Raw genomic sequence first — 22,111 nt, forward strand, 5'->3', positions numbered from 1 at the left:
CCAGGTTTACGAGGACTACCTGGAAATCCAGGAGTCCAAGGAAGAGGTGGCATATCGGCCCTTCCAGGATTCAGAGGTGACCAAGGTCCTATGGGTCTTCAAGGGCCAGTAGGCCAAGAAGGTAAGCAATGAACCAATCATGAGAAAAGAAAGTTTCTCCTTTGTCAACCTTGTTCAACTTTGTTTTCAAAGAGTCCCTAAGCAAATGGACTGATTACTTCTTCATTTCCAGGTGAACCAGGACGACCAGGAAATCCTGGGCTACCTGGAATGCCGGGCCGTAGTGTTAGCATTGGTTATCTCCTGGTGAAACACAGTCAGACTGAACAAGAACCAATGTGTCCAGTTGGCATGAATAAACTCTGGAGTGGGTACAGTCTACTGTACTTTGAAGGGCAGGAAAAAGCACACAACCAAGACCTTGGTAGGTAGCATCTGGAGCTATCCAGGCTCCATAGTCTCTGTAATGTCTTCTATTAAGTCCTGATCTGTTCAACTATTTGGCACTAAAAGGGCTGCAAGTCAGAGACTTGAATGAGATCCTTTCATCACTTGTCATTGCATCATGGATAATTGCAAACACCTGTAGATCAAGATAACATTAATAATAATATAAAATAAAACAAAACAATAAATAAGCTAACTGATCTTGAAGATAATTAAATCTTTCAAACAACCTAAATTTCACAGCAATGATAATAAGATATAAAATAATTCCCTTCCCTTTTAATACCATGGTCCTCTTCTGTGAGTCCATCAGTGACCTAGTGGCCCCTCTATGCCTTTCTTTACTTTTGAAGTTTGCCATTTACATTTTTCATCTCAATTTTTGTCCCATGAACCAGAAATGAGTTATGAGTAACAGGAGAAGCAGTTTTCATTATCACAAATTTCCCTCAGGGGAAATGACTTTACCCTTTGTGTACCCTTTCAGGTATAAGGGAAAAGAAGTCTATAAATTAAATGGTAATCTTCTTTTCATGTTGACTGTCCTGCTACATAAAGTTAAGAGAGCTTGATTTGAACAGGAATGACAACCTTCCCTCAACACAAGGGAAGACCTATCAAGTATAATTGGAGTTGCAGGGAATGCCAGTCTGGCCAACTCATTTAGTCAGCTCAGCTAAATGCGCTTAAGGCCCCCCACCACCATAGAAAGTCGACTCTTTGAGAGCAATGACTTTTGTTTTTGAGTCCTGTTCCCAGAATTCCAAATAAATTCTCTGTCAATTTTCCAGGTAGATAAATTGAATTTACTGTTTGCTTTCTGTTTTTATCCTGTTTAATGGAGAGGGATCCTAGCATAGGATCTGGTGCTTAATCAATGCCAGCTGATTGATTGCTCCAGTTGCCCCTCCTTTTCCACTGGTGTGGCATAGTAGCCTGAAGGAGGGTATGTTAGCTATATCAGCTAACCTGAGATCATAAACAAAGACCTTTAACTATCAAAGGACCAGTTAGGTCATTGAGAGAGACTAGAATTCCAAAAACTAAAAAAATTATATTACAAAAATTACAATAAATAAAATGTCATATGAGGGCATAGTAATTTTCTATTGCATGGATAGCTGTTAACCATCCTAGTGGTGTGATGTGCTCAGCTTGGGTCTCATACATTGTTCTAGAGAAAGTTTCTTTCAAAGTGTCACCTTAACCTAAGTGTTATACTCAACATCCAGTGGGTGTGCTTATTGACTCACCAGAGGATTTCGATTATCTTCCTTCTTACTCCATTCTTGTTCTCTATCAGACAATGTCCCTTCTGCCTAAGAAGTAGAACAGTCTCTCCTAAACAACCTTATAAATAAGCACTTCCCTGATACCATTTGGAGAGTAGGAAGCAAGGCTAATGAATAAGGCATTAGTATACCATGAATCATTTTTTAAAAATAATCCATCAAGTAATTTTTACTTAATTCTTTAAGCTTGTGATTGTTGTCTCTTAGTTACAGCCATGAATTAGATAAAACTAATAGTATCCAAACAGAAAGCCAATGTCTCTTAAAAAATGGGGAATTTCTATTAAATAAAGATACCTTTTAATGATTAAATTTTTCTAAGAATATAAATGCTGTTTTGAGCAACAAAAATAAAAAATAATAAAATAAAATAATCTGTCTCTATTCTTTTGTTTGGGGTTTTATATATGCTTACCAGGAAACTATTTTCTATAGACCTGTTGATATAGGGAGCCAGAGAATAAGATGGCATGGTAGGGAGAGATAAATTTTAGTTGGAACATATACAAATTTAAAGAAGATTGGCAGATAGAGGCTGAATATTTTTTAGGGAGAACTGCTATGTCTCTCTAATCATGTTGGAAATTTGGAACAAGGGAGAGTAGTGAGTCCTAGCTTCCAAATATTGTCATGGCTGAAAAGAACTTTTTCCAAACCAGAATGGGTTATTTGAATTCTCATTCTGGCTTTGTTTTGACAGGACTGGCTGGATCGTGCTTGGCTCGTTTCAGTACCATGCCTTTCCTATACTGCAACCCTGGGGATGTCTGCCATTATGCCAGCCGGAATGACAAGTCCTACTGGCTCTCAACAACTGCACCCCTGCCCATGATGCCTGTAGCAGAAGAGGAAATAAGGCCCTATATCAGCCGCTGCTCTGTCTGTGAAGCCCCTGCTGTGGCCATTGCTGTCCATAGCCAAGATATCACCATCCCCCACTGTCCTGCAGGGTGGCGCAGCCTGTGGATCGGCTACTCCTTTCTCATGGTAGGTGGTGCTTTTCCAGGTTTTTTCTTGTATAGGAGAGAAACAAACAGGAACTTGCCCTCTAGGCAGCTGTTTGAATAGAGACTTGGGTAAGCATCTGAAAAAGCCTCCTGGGTTGTTTGGCAAGAGCATGTTATAATGCCAGAATACTGGAATTGGAATCCAATCTGTGTTTGAGCTTCAGTTCCCCTATTTAATCTTGGACAGAGCACTTAAACTTTCTCCATTTTTCTCATCTCTAAAATGTAAGACTTAAACTAGATAATTCAAGAGGTTTCTTTTTACTCTGATATTCTGTGATTCTGTTATCTTGTACTCTGCCTTAGCAAATATGGAACTGAAATATGAATTGGCAGAATTAGATTATGGACAAATATTCATATGGTCTTCTTGGCATTTTTTTAAGCGATAGAGTAAATACAGGATTGCAGGCTTAACGACCTTAGAATTTACTGAATCCAACTCTTTTATTTTACAAATGTGGAAACTGAGGCCCAGACAAAGTTTAGTGACTTGTCCACTTAATGGTCACAGGGAAGATCTGAAACCACTTTGTTTTATTCCAAATCTAGCCCTATTTCCCCCTGTATAACAGTGTATTGAAACAGCTTACCCAGTGAGGGCATCATACCTTTGGTCCCTACAAACCTTTCAGCTTTGGTAGTTTTTATCCTATTTAAAGGAGCGGGAATAGACTGATGAAATTTATTTTATTCCTAAAATTATATAATTAAACCAAAAGTGAATGGAGAAACAGATTAGAGGAAAGAAATACATTTTTTCCTAGTGCTATTAGAAGTGTTGCTTGAGAATTCCAAATCTTTTTTATTGGCAAAAATACATAAAATTTGAAGTGGGCCTCAATCTACTCAAAACTAGAGAAGGATGGAGGTTAAGTTCAGGGAGCAAATAAAAATGTGAGTGTCCAAGTCTTGATAGTCTTATGTCACAGATACATTATGATTCAAAACAATTAGTATGCAAAGTTCCTCCTCTCAAGGAGATTCTCATTAATCTCAAAGAATTCCAAAAACAATTTATCTTTCATTTGGTATCAGTCTTTGTAGTTCCTCTATGAAAGAGGTAAGCAAGCAAGTTTGGGGTTTTTTTTAATTCCCATTTTAAACTTTTAAAATCAAATGAGCTTCCTCCCTTCTGAAAGACTAATTACATATTATCCTAAGAAAGGTCAGAGCAGCCCCTTTTCTCATTAGCAATTACATTTCAAATTAATGTCATTAGAGAAGATTAATAGGATTTGCACATTTTATCTTCTGCTTACACATCCCAATAACATGAGTTGGTCTGAGTGTTCTTTTCCACAAACAGCATGAGCGATAAGACATGACAGAGATCACAAAGTCCTCTGATAACATGCTCAGGATGGGGATTGCTACATGTTATATGAGGTCTGGAATCCTAAATTTCCCAGAACTCCAAATAAATTCTCTGTCAACCTTCCAGGTAGATAAATTGAGTTTACTGTTTGCTCTGTGTGTCTCTGTTTGCCTGACTTTGTGGTAGGGTCTTAAATACTAAAATTGTCAATAGTTTTGTCTGTGCGCTATCCACCCAGTGATCTTGTCTGTCCTTGATCAAATGTAGTTTATTGTTGCATATGAATGACTGTTGGCAGTGTAGACTGATAACATAGCAGAGATGAACCGACAAAGGGAAGATAGAGAAGAGGAAAATGACCCTAAAAACACTGCCCAACTGGACAGTTGCCAGCTAATTGGTGGAATGGAATTAAATTCAGAAGCTTGCTCACTTCACTTCACTCCCAGGTCCAATGACTGTATATCTAGCCCTGTTTCTCCTTCATTATGCAGGGAAATAGAAACAAAGGGAAACATACCTTTAAAATCCCCATTTTTCTCTTTGGAGACCCTGAGTTTTATCGGCATCCATTTGTCTAGTAACACCAGGTGGCCTAATGAGATCTGCAGCTTCAGGGAACTCAATAACTAACTTAAGGAGGGCCACCACTCCCCAACATGTTTGTTCAGTCATATCCCAGGGGGGATGTGAAGAAACTCCAGTTACTATTTACAGTGTCCATCATGCAGTCAGTAAGACACAAGTGTTCTACTTTGCCATATTCTAGAGCTTAGTAATCTGTGGACCCCCAAGAGAATCATGAATAAATTGTACATGAACTTAGATCAGGAAAACAAATCTTTATTTATTATTTTTACAATCCTATGTATTGTATATTTTAAAACACTATATCAATAAAGGATCTATGAGCTTCATCAGACTGACCAGGCCAGGGAGTGGGGAGAGAGAGGGAGGAATCTACGACACAGGAAAGGTTACAAAATCTCACTTTAGTGATTGGAACCAGACCTGTTTAGCTTCTCTAAGAAAGATAACAATGCTATAGTGGGACTTTCCCAATTTCATACTGGTCAGCAGACAAAAGACCATTTTACTTTGCTTCCAAGTTGCTGAAACCTAGCATCTACAAGTGGCCAGAAAATATATCCTGTCAATCAACATAAATGAAAAGAAATTGGCATCAAGACAATAAACTCTTTGTGGACAGGCACTGTCTTTTTATCCCTGGAAAATAGTACAATCATTAGTATATAAGAGGAGTTTAATAAGTGCTTGTTGAAAGCAGGATAGTTTATATACTTTTTAAAAAGCAAGTTGTGGGGCAGCTAGGTGGCGTAGTGGATAAAGTACCAGCCCTGGAGTCAGGAGTACCTGGGTTCAAATCCGGTCTCAGACACTTAATAATTACCTAGCTGTGTGGCCTTGGGCAAGCCACTTAACTCCATTGCCTTGCAAAAAAAAAAAAAACCTAAAAAAAAAAAAAGCAAGTTGTACATATTTCATAGTTTCATGAAATATAATCTTCTTTTCCTATTTTACTTTGTTTATGGGAACATTCTCTTTTTTTTTAGTGTTCATTCAGAAAAAATTAAATATGTTCAGAAAAAAATTAATTCATTTTATTTCATTAAATTCAGGAGACAAAATTCTTTGAAATGTTTGCTGCCTGAAAAAGAATAGTACAAAAAACAAGGCCCTTTATAAAGTTACATTTGAAGAACAGAAATAGCCCCCTAACCTTCCTAGCTAATCATGTCTTTTTTAAGCTTTTACAGAAAACTAAATGAGGCAATAAATGAATCATATATCAAAGCATCAGTATTTTATAAACCCTATTTACATTTCAGCTGTTATTATAATTATGTTGTTCTATCCTTAATATATTTGAATCCAATCGGAAGAAGCTGATGAAATTTTGCTGTAAATCCTAAAATTATTCTAAAATATAAATCTTTTCTTCCTCTGAGATTCATGGTACTTTTACAAACATTTCTTTTTGTTACCATGGATTATTATTCTAAAATTAATAGATTTATTTCTACTATCCTTGTTCCAAAGGGGTGAAGATTTATAGGTAGATATTTCAATTATATTGCTAAATATTGGAAGAAGAAATTTTAGGTTATTAGTTTATTCATGTATATGCACTTAATGACAATTCGGCAAAAGTAACCAATGCATGAAAAAGAAATCTGACATTATGCAGTATTCTGAGCCCAAAATCTGTCTCCTCTATTAAAAAAAAAAGCAAGTGAGACTCCTTTGGTATGATCTATTTTTATAATTCTTACTGAATTACCAGAATGTTCTAAAAATGTGGTCACACTAAAAGATAATAGAAAACCTGTTTCCCAGATGTCTTGCTAACATAGAATTTTATCATTTTAAGCTTTTTTTCTAATAAGTAATCAATGGCACTAAAACTTTTATAATCATTTATCTGATTATTGGAGCTTAAATAAATTTTAAATAATTATTGAAGTTTCCTCTTTTTAAAATTGTTTATATCTTTGAACAAAGGGCATTATTTTTGTTTTAACAAGCAAAACATTTAATCAGTTGATTAATATAAGCACTATGGTGCCTGTTTTCAAGGAATTTATGATAGATTGAGATTGTTTGAGGTTAATATCATCTAACTTCCCTGGGCATCCACTTCTCTCTATAAAATGATAAATCAGAATTTAAACTTTTGTGTCATGAAGCCATTTTGGATTATGGCAAAACCTATAGGTCTCTTCTCAGAATAATGTTGTTATTTTTTTATTTCAATTTAATACTTAGTTTAGCATTCATTTTTAATTCCTCCCTCAGCCCCTCCTCTACCCATTGAGAAGGCAATTAATCAGTTATACATAATAAATCATGCAATATATTTCCATATTTGATTCTCCTTCCCAAAAGAAAAGAAAGCAAGCAAGAAAAATAAAGTGGAAAAAATATGACTCATTCTGTACTCAGAATTCATCAGTTGTCTTTGTGGAGCTTGTTAGCATTTTTTATTATTGGTTACTTTGGAACTGTCTTGAATCCTCATATCAATGAGAGTAGCTAAGTCTTTCACAGTTGATCATCATTACATACTGCTATTACTGTGTACAACTTACTTCATCAGTTCATATATGTCTTATCAGGTTTTTCTGAAATCATCCCCCCTCATCTTTTCTTAAAGCACAATTGTAAAGTACTATTTTTAAAAGCATAAAATAACATATCTAGGAAACCAATTATATAGTAATAAATTTTTCCCAGCAAAATTCAAGGACTTCCTTGAAATCTATCCTCTGATCTCTTGGTAGGCTAAGACACTAAATGATTTCCAGGGTCTCTATTATTCGCTAATCTCTTCTGGTGAGTAGATGATGAAATTGAAGAATGCCAAATAGTATCTGAATAGTCAGAATTAATTGACCTTTGAAGTGATTCACAAGATAATAGATTTAGAGCTAGAAGGGACCCTCAAGGTCATATAATCCAAACTCTACATTTTAAAATGAAGAAAAATGAAGTCCAGCTGAAGTTTAATAAATGACCTGCCTAAAGTCTCAAAGATAGTCAGTGGCAGAGCTTAAGAGATGAATTCCTGACTCTTAATCCAGTATTCTTCCTCTTTTCATTTATTAGACTGTATCATTTCTCTCTCTGTTTAAGTCATCTATTTCCTGTTTTGTTAGTTTTGGATATTTTATATTTTTATGTATTCTTATTTATTTAAGTTTACAGGATAGCATGAAATAATATATATTAATTTATGATCATTTTCTTCTTTTTATATTCATTGTGACATCTTCTTGTTAATTTCTAATTTTGGTCATATTAGTTTTTTCTTTCTCTTCCTTGATCAATTTTGCTAATTGTTAATTAATTTGTTGATATTTTTTAATGTTTTCTTTCCTTATGTCCTTTGTTCTTTTATACTCCATTTAATAATATACTAATTAATCTATTGCTTGGTTCCTGATTGCTCTAAATGAAGACTCAACTCCTTGTTGTTCTCATTATTAAACTCAAGCCACCACATGCCTAGATGAGGTTAGAAATTTTTAAATGATTTTTCTCAGACTATAATCATTTTTTTCAGAAGATAGTAGATTTCTTGAGAGGGGCATTTTGACTTCTGTGAGAAGTACATCATGGGAAAAGACATATATCCACAGAAGCAGAGTTCAAATGTCCTGATTGGTAGTCTACAATTCCATAAATACCCATCTTTATCTGCCTCCAAAATACTCCTTCCTTATTCTTAGCAGCTCTTTTTTATGGTGACAAAGAATTGGAAATTAGAGGATATCCAACAATTGGAGGATGGCTGATCAAATTGTGGTTTAAGAATATAATGGAATACTACTGTGCTATAAGAAATGATGAGTAGGCAGATTTTAGAAAAATCTTAAAAGACTTACATGAACTGGTATATGAGTGAAGTGACCAGAATCAGGAGAACACTGGACACATTAACAGAAACATTATGGGACAATCAAATACAATATGTTTAGCTCTTCTCAGCAATAAGTGATCAAAAACAATTCTAAAAGACTTGTGATGGAAAATACCATCCACATCCAGAGAAAAAACTATGGAATCTAAATGCATATCAAAATATAATATTTTAACTTTTTAACTTTTTGTTTTGTTTTTTCCTCTCATCATTTTTCCCTTTTCATCTGAATCTTCTTTCACAGCATGACTAATATGGAAACAAATGTAATATGATTGTACATTTATAACCTACATCAGCTTACTTGTTATTTTAGGGTGGGGGGAGAAAAGAATGGGAGGATGAAAACATTACAAAAATGAATGTGGAAAACTATACTTACATATATTTGGAAAAATCAATTAATTGAAAAAACAAACAAACAAAAATGCTCCTTCCATATGGCACCTCTAAATGTCAGTGTCAGAGAACCCTGAGAAGACTTGGATAAACTGAAACAAAATTAAATGAGCAAAACTAGGATAATAATTCACATAATGATACTACACTCCATTCAAAAGAGGTTTACATAATGATATTACACCATTAAAGTATTGCTCATATAACTACTTTTGGAAATTCTTTCCTAATTTTCAAAATTGGCACAGAGTTTCTTACTACTTTTTGCTTTCAGATCAAAGTGAAATTTATAACATTTTTAGAGCAAACAGGAACACTTGTAATGGAACATTAGGAACATAGGAACAAAATATATTTAGGAATTAATTGAAAATTGAAAAATAAGTTTTATTATGAATCTTTGTCAGATGATATCACAGAATAAGAGTTAAATTTGGCTAAATTTTGTCTAAAATTTTCATGTTCCATGTTCTGAGAATCTTTCCATAATTTCCAGCTTGCTTGACCAAGATTAATGGCAGGAATTTTTGGTCACTTTTGAGATAACAAGAATTTTACATTCTGGTCTCCAATGCATTTACTTAGGGGAAAAAAGTTGTGACCAGGATTAGATGACATCCACTATCCCTTCTACTAGGGATATAATAGTAAATGTTTAATGACCAACCTTCTGGGAGAAAGCATACATACATACAAATATATATATATATATATATATATATATATATATATATATATATATATATATATGAAAAAAAGTCTTTAAACATTCATTTCTTAAAATTTTGAGTTCCAAATTCTCTCCCTCACCTTTAGTTCAACTCTCCTTCAGAAGGCAAGAAATTTGATATAGATTATATATGTTCAGTAATACAAAATATATTTTCATATTAGCCATGTTGCAAAAGAAAACATAGACAAAAACCAAAGAAAAATAAAGAAAGGTAAAATAGTCAGCTTCAATCAGTATTCAGACCCCCATCAGTTCTTTGTCTGGAGATAGATAGAATTTTTCATCATGTCCTTCAGAATTGTCTTGGATCACTGTATTTTTCGAGAATATTAAACAGTTGATCATAGAACAATATTGCTATTTCTCTGTATGATATTCTGGTTCTGATCAATTCACTTTGCATCATTTCATATAAATCTTTTCAGGTTTTTCTGAGTAGCTTACTCATCAGTTCTTATAGCATAATATTATTACGTAACAATCATATACGACAACTTACTCAGCCATGCTCCAATTGATAAACATCCCCTCGATTTCCAGTTCTTTGCCATCACAAAAAAAAGTTGTTATAAATATTTTTGTACATATACGTCCTTTTCTTTTTTAAAAAAAATCTATTTAGGATATAGATTACTGGTAATATTTCTGGTTCACACACTATCTTATATCCCTTTGGGCATAGTTCCAAATTCCTCCCCAGAATGGTTGGATCATTTCACAATTCCACCAGCAGTATATTAGCAGGACACACATTTAAATTTTAACTGTCTCATTAGTATTTTATTCCATTGTTTTCTTAAGGCTAGACAATAAGCAAAAGAACAAATCAAGTCCTGATTTGTCATATTTGTCGATTTCTGAAATGCAAAATGTTGACTCTGAAAATTAGCAATCAACTCTTAGGAGCCAGTTTAAGAGGGCTACACCATGAAGGGCTAAAATGATGCCAGATGACCTCGTTTCTTCCAACTTTAGCAAAATATTCTCTCATTTTCCATCTTATGAAGCTAATTTTTTTGATTTTTTTGTTTTTTGTTTTTTTTGCTTTTTCATCTCCTTCTTCTAGCACACCGCAGCTGGGGATGAGGGAGGTGGACAGTCCCTGGTATCTCCTGGCAGCTGTCTAGAGGACTTCAGGGCCACCCCTTTCATCGAATGCAATGGCGGCCGAGGAACCTGCCACTACTATGCCAACAAGTATAGCTTTTGGCTCACCACCATTCCAGAGCAGAGCTTCCAGGCCACCCCCTCTGCAGACACCCTCAAGGCAGGACTCATCCGAACTCACATCAGTCGTTGCCAGGTCTGCATGAAGAACTTATAACCCTTTCCCAGGAGGAGAAAGAAGCAATGCCTTTGCTTTGACATTACCAAAGAGAGTCAAATTTTGGTGCTTAACTTATTACCTCAGATGCTGACCAGGTTGATTTTTTTTAAACTAACACAATTTGGCACCAGTCACTTCTCTAATATTTAATAAACCTTTGCCTGTCTAGCTTTATCCCTATTTTAAAATGAACCCTCATCTTTTTTTCTAACACTTTTGTCCCTTCAAACCAAATAACCACTAATAGATGAACTACTACCAAATATGTCACACTGGGTAAGCAAATAACACTATGTTTAGATATGTCAGTAATGTGTTTTCTATACATATATGTACATACATCATACTTTCCATTGCAGCCAAATGTTATCAGAGTTTTGATCAATTAATGGAATCATGGAAGTTGGGGGCATGAATCTGAAAATACATGATCTGAATTGATAGAAAATCCCAGGAAGAAATAGTCTATCCCCACCCCACCCTACCCCCACATAATACAATCTGACCATTGCAATGATCAGGAGACCTGTGATCTTACTTTTTGACCTTTAGGACTGAAAAAATCGCACTGTGCACTAGACAATGTGATTGCTTTATAAAAATATATCTCTTTATACTCAAATAGTAAATACATTCTCTTCACATAGAAAATATTTGAGTATGTGCCTGTACCAGGGTGAACAGTGCTTTTTAAAATTTTTTTGTCTATTTTCATATAACCTGTTAACAGTTAGTTCTTCTTGTCACTTAAATAGAAAATTGGGCAATAGAAAATCAAGAACTACAAAATTAAAAGAGACATCTTACTCTCATTTGGTTTAACTCATTTATTTCACATATGTGAAAACTGAGGTTTTCAGAGGGAAACTTTTTCCAAAGACACACAACAGAGGCCAGAGGGAAGATTTCTTTTTCCAAGGCCATACAATAGAGCTGGGTTTTGAATCTAGGGCTATAACTAACATTTCAGTAGTCTTCCAATCCATGCTGTCTTCTTTTTGAGATGTCTTTATTACCAACAAACTCTTTTGGAAGGATGAATTTCTAAAAATATAATTTGTGTCTTCCATTACCACAAGTTAGGTTTCATTCCTTTAGGGCTTTTTATGAATGTTCTACCATGGCTGTAACTATAACAAAATAAAAGTGTTCCTGATTTATTTTCTAAACCTAAATTGTTGACTGTGTTTTATTTTCTGATATTTGTAGATCAAAAAATTTACATAAATACACAAGACAAACTATATTTGATATTTTAAGAGATTGGTGAGTTTATAAACAGGCTCCTATACTGAATAAGTTACTAAAAATACTTTTTTTATCTCTAATATTTTAATTCTAAATCTCTGCTTTTTCCTGCCCAATATCCACACAAGCCTAGACTGTATTCTATACCTCTTGGTCACATCTGCCTTTCACCTTTTGAAGATTCTTATCGATTTTATTCTAGTGCCATTCACAAGAGTGTCGGGTTTGTGTCTGTGTGTGTGTGTGTGTGTGTGTGTGTGAGAGAGAGAGAGAGAGAGAGAGAGAGAGAGAAACAGATCGAGTGACAGACAGACAGACAGAGAGAACTTCAGACAAACTGAGATTAAGAAAGATTGAAAGATTGAGACAGAAACTGAAAAACAAACTGAAAAAGCTATAGAGCTACTGAGAGACAGAAAAAAACAAGAATGAGAGACAAAAACAGTGAGAGACATAGAAAGACTGAGGTAGATTGAGAAAGATAAAGAAATTGAAAGAGAGGGAGGAAAATTGAGTCAAAGAGAAATTGATAGAGACAAAGAGAAAGGAGAGGGTTTGTAAAAGTTAATTAAAATTTGTTGCTTATTAGAATTTCTGAGAAATGCTCTAATCATTACCATTGTAAATTTTTTAGGGGGAAAAAAAGCACATATTACTTCCAAACTAGTTAAATTGACACCAGAATTCTTTCCTATTCATAGCTCTGGCCTAGAAAATGGAAGGTCATTAATTAGTCCCCTTACCATACACATGGAATTAATGGAAATTTAAAATCAGATTACATCAATATATTCATTATGGGGAATAAAAGAGTATGGAAAGGTATAAAGAGAATTGTTTCTACAAAGAACATTGTGACAAGTTTTTCCTTTTATTAAGTTTTAAGTGAAGCATTACTGCTGTTTTTTAATATTGCTTCTTTCATCATATCTCCTACTAATCCAAGGGGGGAGGGGGGGAAAGAGTCTTCCCTAAGTAATGTTTTCATCAAAATACTCACTCAAGCACACAATTCTAATGATAACCCCTTTTGTCTTGATGCTTTGAAATAATTTCAAAGAACATTATCTTCAGTCTCCAAAAGAAAACTTTATGTTAAATCTCTTCAAAGAAGAAATCTATTTGGTGAAATAAATAAGGGAATTTACTGAGCTACATTGCCATTATATTCATAATATAGTAGATGGAGCAACTCTCCAAGGGATCCTGTCAAAAACAATATTTGCTTCTAGTTTCCCCTTAAGCTAAAAAAAATCTAGTTGAAAATTTTTCTGGTTGAAAATTTTTATCCAGCTGGTTCTTGGATTTCTGGTATCTGTTTGTGGTCCAGTTATTAGCATTTCCAGTACATCTTAGGTACTCAAGAAATGGTTTTATTTTGACTTGGTTCACAGTGAATGGGAATAGTGTTCCACTCAAAATAGCAGTCTTAGGCTTAAAACTTGAGTAGATAAGATCAGAAGCACAAGATCAAGATTGTGCTTCAGCTTCTAATTAGATAAAGAGTTAAGATAAAGATAAAAAATAATATAGGTATATAAAAACCATAAAATGTAAACTTAAAACAATAAGATCTCACTGACCCTGTTACAAATTTATGCATCTTATTTATGCAAATTTAAAGTAACTGTTAGGTCAGAGGTTCTTGACTTTTTTGGTCAATTTGGCAAAGCCTATGGACCCTCAGATTAATTTTATAAATGCATAGGGTTTTAAATGCAAGGAAATTATTTTGAAATATAGTAGGTAGATGGCACAATGAATAGAGTGCTGGGCCTGGAGTCAGAAAAACTCATCTTCCTAAATTCAAATCTGGCCTCATACACTTAATAGCCAGACCAGTCACTTTTTTGCCTGTTTTCTCATCTGTAAAATAAGTTGGAGGGGAAAAGAGCAAATCACTCCGGTATCTCTGCCAAGAAAAATCCAAATGGAGTCACAGTCAGACAAAACTAAACAACAACTTAGTTGTCAAAATATTTTTAAAAAGAAAACAAGATCATAATCCCCAGATAAAGAACCTTTGAGTTAGAGGATTAATGGTCCTATTAAAAATTTTGTAAGCTCTGAATCTGACCATCCAAAAGACAAGTCTTTATGATTCCCTACATTTTTGAGTATATGAAGTTTTGCTAGAATAGCATTTCAACACCCAGGAAAAGCCCTGAGAGTGATAGTTCATCCTGATTAGGTGATTTGTGGCATGTTTTCCAGGGAATAGATTCACTAAGATTAGAATCAGCTCAGTCTCCCATTAAACCACCAATGAAGTCCTCTTACTTAATACTGAACAGTATTGCAACAGTAGTAAATATGTAGTAAATATGCCAAATGATGGAATAGCAGATACACAAAAGAAGGTACTTACCAAAAAAGAGGACAGTTTTGAAAGTTGCATCTTATAAAATCTATTATACTTGTAAAGCATTTTGTAGATAAGATGTCAGCCAGGTGGTGCAAAGGGATAAAGTCCTGGATCTGGGGTAAGGAAGACTCATCTTCCTAAATTCAAATCTTGTCTCAGACATTTAAGATGAATCTTTCTGACTTCAGGTCCAGTACTCTATCCTCTGTACCACCTACCTGCCTTTACTGGCTCAGAGTGGGCACTTCATAAATGCTTATTGACTTGATCTATCAAACCAATTGCTTATTTGTCATTCAGAAGATTTAAAATAAGTGGGGGGGGGGAGACTGGAGTACTGATTTCTTGGTAGTGAATGATGAAATAAATTTATTTTAAAAGAGGAAAGGCCACAGAAATATTAGAAAGAATGAGAAGGTAAATTTCTCAGGATCATAGACATAATGGGAAGGTATCTTCTAGTTGAAAATCTTCATTTTACAGGTGAGGTAACTGAGACTTAGAGTTGTAAGCAACAGAGCTGACATGTGACCCCAGTGCATCTGATTCCAGATTCAGTGTCTTCCATGCTCCCTGAATTGGAGGAATGCAAAGTCTTCATTCCAGGCAAGTGGTCTGGTGAGAATTCTTAGGGAAACAGTCATTTCTCTCTCCACAGACACCTATACAACAATAGGGAGTTCTCAGCTTGGTTCCAGTAGGAAAGAATTAGGAAAACTGCAAGCTAAAAATATCCAGCATAAACAATCAATTAGAAGCAAAGGTTATATAGACAGCGTGATGCTGAAGGGAAAAGAGCTCATCTGAACATGATTTACAGAGTAATAATATATTGTCAGAGGAGCACAACAATGATGGAGTCTTCCCTTCTGGTCCTTTTTTTAAAAGAGGGAAATTTTTTAGAAGGCATGGAAGAGAGGGAGAAAAAAGATATTGGAGTAGTTTGCCATTTCCTTCTCCTCATTTTACAGATGAGGAAACTGAGGCAATCATGCCACAATCAAGCCACATAGGAGCTTAATAAATGTTGAATGTTGATTGACTAGAACAGTTGCTTCCTGCCCTCCAGAACTCAATCTGGAGACATAACCTAGAGTGAATGGAGATGGTGAGGATTTTTTTAAATTATTCAGATGAAAAGAAATGCTTTTAGGTTGACTAAAAGCTCAAATACAATAGTCAAATCATTTGTTGCTTTTTCTCCAAAGCTTTTCCAGAGAAGTTTTGTTTTTGCTTTTTTTTTTAGCTCCAGTCTCTTCAAAAAAAACGATCTTTTGTCTAAGTCTAACTGTCCAGTGACATTAAGCATTCTGCTCACCTATGTCATTCAGTGAGGCTCACAAAAAGCCAGCCGGTGTTGGAGGGGATGGTAGTAAATAACTTCTCTAAATACAGAAAATAGACTTTACTGCCAAATGCAGGAAAACCCATTACAATCCTCTTGGGAACCTGAAGCAATGACCTCTGCTGGAGTGGAACGACCCTCTCCAGGTTAAATGCTCTCTCATAGTGTACTTAGAGTGGCTCCCCTTTTTGTTTGACTTTTATGAAGAACCTTGCTTACCAGAGCTGAAACCTGGCCTTTCTCCAGTTTAGAATCACCTTTTAGTGACACTTCTGGACTACTACATGAGGACAGTGCTTTGAGATGTCACCTATCACATTTAAATGCATTAAAGTAATACATGGGTGCCTGTCCAGAGGGAGAGACACAGAAACAGACAGAGAGACAGAGACAGAACAGGGATGGTAAGTCTTTTTATGACATCAATTTCTCTATCACTCCATTGAAACCCATGGATTACATATGATTTACAAATAAATCATATTTATTGAAATTATCAAAATCCCAGATTATCCCAGATTAAGAACTCTTGATATACAATGTCCCTAAAGGATTTAATAAAGTTTTAATAGAACTATTAAATAATAGCTATTAAATAATAGATTATTAGTGTCTATCAAATAATATACTGTTAAGTAGTCTACTAAATAATATCTATGAAAATTAAAATAGTATATATTAAAACTTTTTAAGACTTAAGGAACATTTTATATAGATAAAACTATATATTAGTATGTGTCACACATATATGTAAGATATTTGTGCATTTATTGTTTGTGAGGGATAGTTTGTTATAGACATGACTATAAAGAAATCATGATGTGTAAACTCTGTCCACAGATGCAAATTTGTATAATAAAGTCTCTGAGAGTTCCCTGGGACACTGAGGGTCACAGAATTAAGGTGTCAGTCAGAACTTGTACCAAAGTCTTCTTGGAATATATGTGCATACATGAGGCAGTTAGGTGCTGCAATGGATAAACCACTGCATATGGATTTAAATCTGACCTCAGATACTTATTATGTACAATCCGGAGCATATCACTTAACCACTGTCTGACTCAGTTTCCTTATCTGTAAAATAGAGATAATAGCACTTAACTCCCAGAGTTGTAAGGATAAAATGAAATGTTATATATCAAACCTTAAAGCATTCTATAAATGTATTATTTGTACAGTCATTGTTGTACAGTTTGTATGTATTGTCTGTAGGTTTGTATAGCCTGTATGTGGTACCCATTTGAATTGAAGGCATTCAAATATAAGCAATTTTTTATATGGCTATCCAGGAAGTTTTGCTAAAGAATAATCCTCAGTGACTAGGACAGCACCTGGCACCTGGCACCTGATATATCAGAAAATCTTTATTCCAGTGTCAGGCACCTGAATATAAATACAGGATGAATTGGAAATAATCAAAAGAAGGAAAGCACCAGAATTAGGAGAGATCAAAAAAGGCTTCCTCTAAAAGACAGGATTTTAACTAGGACTTGAAGACTAGCAGGGAAGTCAGAAAGCAAAGATAAGGAGGGAGAATCAATGAAAGTCAATAAAAATGCTTCTATCTCCAAAGTCAGCCCACTGCAACATACCTGTGTAGGCAGAAAGGCATCATTCTATTTTTTCAATGAATATATTGCATACACAGATACATATAAACACATACAGATGTGTGTATACATATATATTTATATTTATATATGCAACCTCCACTTAGATTCTATTTAGATGACCTAATTGTAGCAAAAAAAAAATAATCCCATGTGTTTTGTTTCTGGTTTTGTTTCTCTCTTTCATAGAAATTTATTCTGTTAATCTTTTAAGCAGATGCCACCTAATGAAGGGTGGGCCAGGCTACACACATCTGTAATTTCCTTTTTAAAAAAAAGTACTTTGCAGGACAATCTTTTTAAATATCTCTTTAAAATATTTCATGGGAAATGGGAAAGGTTAGAAGCCACCCCTCTCCCTTTGCACACAGAGTTCTATGCTTTGGTCTCTCCTCTACTTCCTCTCTTCTTCTACTCATCCAAGAGCACTAGTACAGGAGCTGTACAGAACATCTGAAGATCATATTTATAAAACTACCTAGGTTTTTCAGGTAAAAACTGAAATAAAGAAAAAGAAAAAACAAAATCAGAACCCAGATGGGAAAGGTCTCTTCAGACAAACAAAAGAAGCCAATTTCATTCCTTCCTTTCTCTCACCCATTAGTGCCTGCTTGAGCAATATAGAAAACATCACAACCCTTCTGACATCAAGAAGATACCCTAGGTTCTTAAAGACAATTCCAATAAACCCCAGCTTTGGCAGTTTTCACCAAGGCAGGCCTGATAACTAACTAACTAAAGTACATTCAGATGACCATAAAAGGATGGCATCTATAGCCAAAAGAAGACCATCTACCAAGATGCAGAGAGGAGTCCTCTAAACCAACAGAAAGGGGCATTCATATGGAAAAGAAGAGCTCCCATATATGAATCCAAAGAGAGTGTTGTCCACCCCCACCCCCAGCTCTATCTCCCACTCAGATTAATTTATCCGCTTCCCAGCAAATGAGTCTCTAGAGGAGATAAAGTGTGAAACAAAGAATCTTTCACAGGAGATAATTAGTTTGACATTAGCCTTGAAAAAAATTCTTAAGTAAATGAAAGAGGAAGAGGGGGAAAAAATTAATCTCTGATCTCACTTAACCACCAACCTTCAGTTTTGAGTGAAATCCTTCATTGTTAGGAGTGCCCGTGGAATCTCTGACCTATGAATGCCATTTTGCAATAAGTTTGAAGAGCAAACCCCTTATGGTCTTAGAGAGTGGAATGTGAGGAGTTGTATTTGAAAAGCTGACAGGATCATGAAGAGCTGTAAAGGACCCTAAAGGTCAGCACAGCTAGCTAGTCCCTTCATTTTGCAGATAAGAAGTCGTATGATTAATATTTATCTAAGGCAAGAATTGCCTAAGTCAGGTCTATCCTGACTCCAAATCCAACACCCTAACTCATTACTATAGTTTTCAGTACATGTCTCATTTTGTGAGAGGAACTGGATTATAAAAAAGAGAGAGTGACCTTGGAGAGGAGGTCTTGGTTCAAAATTGACCTCTGAAGTATCCTGACCACTCAGTGACCCAGGCAACCTTGAGAGGGAGCTCTTTCATTAGGAGATGGAGTCACAGGTAAAAAACAAAATCGAGATACAAAACCCCCCAAAAATGTCCCATTCAAGGGTAGCTAGGTAGCGCAGTGGATACAATACCGGCCCTGGACTCAGGAGGACCTGCATTCAAATTTGACCTCAGACAGCTAATAATTACCTAGCTTTGTGACCTTGGGCAAGTCACTTAATCCCACTATCTTAAATAAAAATTGAAAGAAAAATGTCTCATTCAGTAACTTGTATGCATGTTCATATATGTTATGAGGGAGCCATGTCTCAGAGTAATTAATCATCTCTCCAACCTCACCTGACAACACCCATTTCCCAGAAAGCTGAGGGACCTTTTCGCTAAGGTGGTGCGCATACAAGACAGTTCTGTTGTCACAGTTTTGTTTGTCCTTTGAAACTCTGTCCCTGCCCAAAAGAAACAGAGTGTCTGAGCAGAAGTTGGAAATAACCACTTCTCCAAACAGCCCAGCTGAACCTCAGGGAAGTAGTCTCAGGTTTCTAAATGGGATGGGGTTTCTTCACTGATCCTTAATAGGAACTTATAAATGCTTGCTTGGTTAGTTATATAAAGAGACAAGTTAAGCAAGATTGAGAGCTAAAAGGGACTCCTTTTCATATCTGGTCTCCTTTGGAAGTCTAGTGAAACCTGTGGTGCCCTTTTCAAAATAATATTTTTAAACACCTAAAAATACATAGAATTACTAAAGAAATCAATAATATTGAAATAAATTTCAAATTCATTTTATACAAAATTCATGGATCCCCCAATTAAAAATTCCTAATCTAGCCCAATCTCTTTGTTTTACAGATGAGAAAACCAAGATTGATATAGATCAATCTAGGGTCAAGAGAGGTTTAATAGATAATACAAGATATGGATAGAATTCAGGAAGGAAGATCTGAGTTAAAATCCCACCTCCAACATTTGTTAGCTCAATAATGCTTCATTGTGCTTCAGTTTTCTTATTTGTAAAATGAGGGGGTTGAATCTGATAGTCTCTAAGGTCCCTTCCAGCTTTGATCCCATCAACCTAATATAACTGGCAAGGAGCAGAACCAGAATTTGAAGTCAAAATCACTCACTGAGGATTTCAGAGGACAAGGGAAGATGGTTCACTTCTACCCTGAAGCCCCAGTCAGTCCCATACCCACCTTCTTTTTCAGTCACTAACTTAATTAAAAGTCGTATATTAGTAATGCTTCCCCTAGGATTATATGATATTTTCACAGTTAAACTAGACATGAACCATCCTTCTTCTTAAAAATAGGAGTATTCACAGTTTCTTTCCAGGTCAGAAGGTTCAAATTCTCCCACCACAGCATGCCAATGAAATTACCTTCAGTCTAAAATCTATAGCAGGACACAGACAATAAAAAGCAATTAATTGATATATAGGAATTTATAGTGATCTCTTCAGCTCTATAGATATTAACTTTGGTTCAAGTTTGGAAAGAGAGCTGTATTTTATCTGAGGAGGAAAAAAAGATGCAATGTGGAGATTTGTCTTTTCAGGTTCTCATAAAGTTTTGTTTTTTGTTTTTGTTTTTGACATGTCTCTCATTTCAGAGTCACCTGACCTAACAAAACACCAGCAAAGCTATTTTTCCCTTGGGCAGGCAATTGTGTCTCCTTCAACCCCAATGATGTCTCTTCTTTTTTGGTGGGAATTTTTTTAGTGGCCCTAGGATATCCCATAAGTCAGCCACCTCTTTCTCCCCATTCCTCCCCCTAACACACAAATCAGTTATCAAGAAAAACTGCTTTCCAAAACACCTCATGGTTCCCTCCTTCCTCAAGTGACTAGATTAAGCTAATTTGATTGATGAATTCCTGATAATAGGAAAATGTGGGCAGAATCTCCCCTGACTCCCCTCCACCACCATTACTACCCTGCTCAGGTGTTATGCTCTTACCTAAAAATATGATTCAGAGTGAGTATTTAAGGTCAAATGTGAGGAAAGCATGGCAACAAGGTGGGCAGGAAAGAGAGGCTGACTCAGTCAGGTGAGTCTTACTCAAGTCCTCCAATTTCCACCAAATAGGCAGAGTTTGAGGTTGTGCTTGTGCCTATAATGGGTCTTTATTTCCCTCCAGTCTTCCTACATTCCCAACATTTGATCTAGCTACAACTGATATAACTTCAGAAAGATGGAAGTAATCCAAAATGATAGTGGCAGACGATGAACCCAGAGGAGAAAAAAAGGACATTTCCACTTGATTTCAAGACTATTTGATATCCAAAAGTAAACCGGGGAGGGGAAGTTGATGGGGTGGAATGACCTAGAACCTTTCCAAATCAGTTCACTAAGTGAAGTCCTCTGGTCTTAAAATTCCTACAAAGGTGAATTGTAAAACTTGACTATTAAAGAGGTGGAGAGGAGTCAATAGTTAAAGATTCCATCCAGAAAATACAAAGCAGAAGCCCAACTCTCACCAACAGCCAAGTCAAACAGGATACTAATCGGGAGGGGAGGGGAGAAAGGGGTAAGACAGAAAACTTGATCCTATGACAATAGGGAGAAGGATGTGGACTAGATTTGCAATTTCAATGATTTAGGAAATTCCCTCTCTCTGTGCAGCTCAGTACTTTCTCTGCAACTTATATAATAGTCTTAAGTCTGCCCAGACCAGAGGTATCAAATCTCTCTCTCTCATGCACCTGCAAATGGGTCTGAACTAGATTAAAATTTAATTAATTGATATCTAACAAAATAAATCAAAAAATATGCCATAGAAAATAAACATTTGTAATTTTCTAAGTTAGTATGTGGCCTACAGGGATCCATTTCCTTTTGAGTTTGACAGATCTGGCCTAGGGCAATGTGAGATCAATTGACTTACTCATACTTACACAGATTCAGGTCTTCTTGGTTTGGAGGCTGGCTCTCTTAAGCATCACACTGCCAACTGCTTAGTAATAAGGACAGGAAGAAATCGTAAGAACTTGTGAAATACTGACTATCATTGCTAAACTCCTGCCTAAACCAAGGGAAGGTTTGTAAAGTAGAGAAGAGGAGAGTGTCAGC

General features: G+C 35.5%; 1 protein-coding gene across 2 annotated transcripts in view; it reads left to right on the forward strand.

Annotated features, from left to right (window-relative positions):
• Positions 1-12,139, forward strand: part of COL4A2 (collagen type IV alpha 2 chain) — a 273,441-nt gene extending 261,302 nt beyond the window's left edge. For both annotated transcript variants that reach the window (XM_074192025.1, XM_074192024.1), the window contains exons 45-48: positions 5-121; positions 233-424; positions 2,440-2,726; positions 10,704-12,139. In XM_074192025.1, the coding sequence (XP_074048126.1) occupies positions 5-121; positions 233-424; positions 2,440-2,726; positions 10,704-10,961 (854 nt within the window). In that variant the 3' untranslated portion in view covers positions 10,962-12,139. The remainder of the gene's footprint in view (positions 1-4; positions 122-232; positions 425-2,439; positions 2,727-10,703) is intronic.
• The last annotated feature ends 9,972 nt before the right edge of the window (positions 12,140-22,111 follow it).

This window comes from Macrotis lagotis, chromosome 6, assembly GCF_037893015.1.
Source record: "Macrotis lagotis isolate mMagLag1 chromosome 6, bilby.v1.9.chrom.fasta, whole genome shotgun sequence".
In the NCBI taxonomy this organism is placed as follows: Eukaryota; Metazoa; Chordata; class Mammalia; order Peramelemorphia; family Peramelidae; genus Macrotis; species Macrotis lagotis.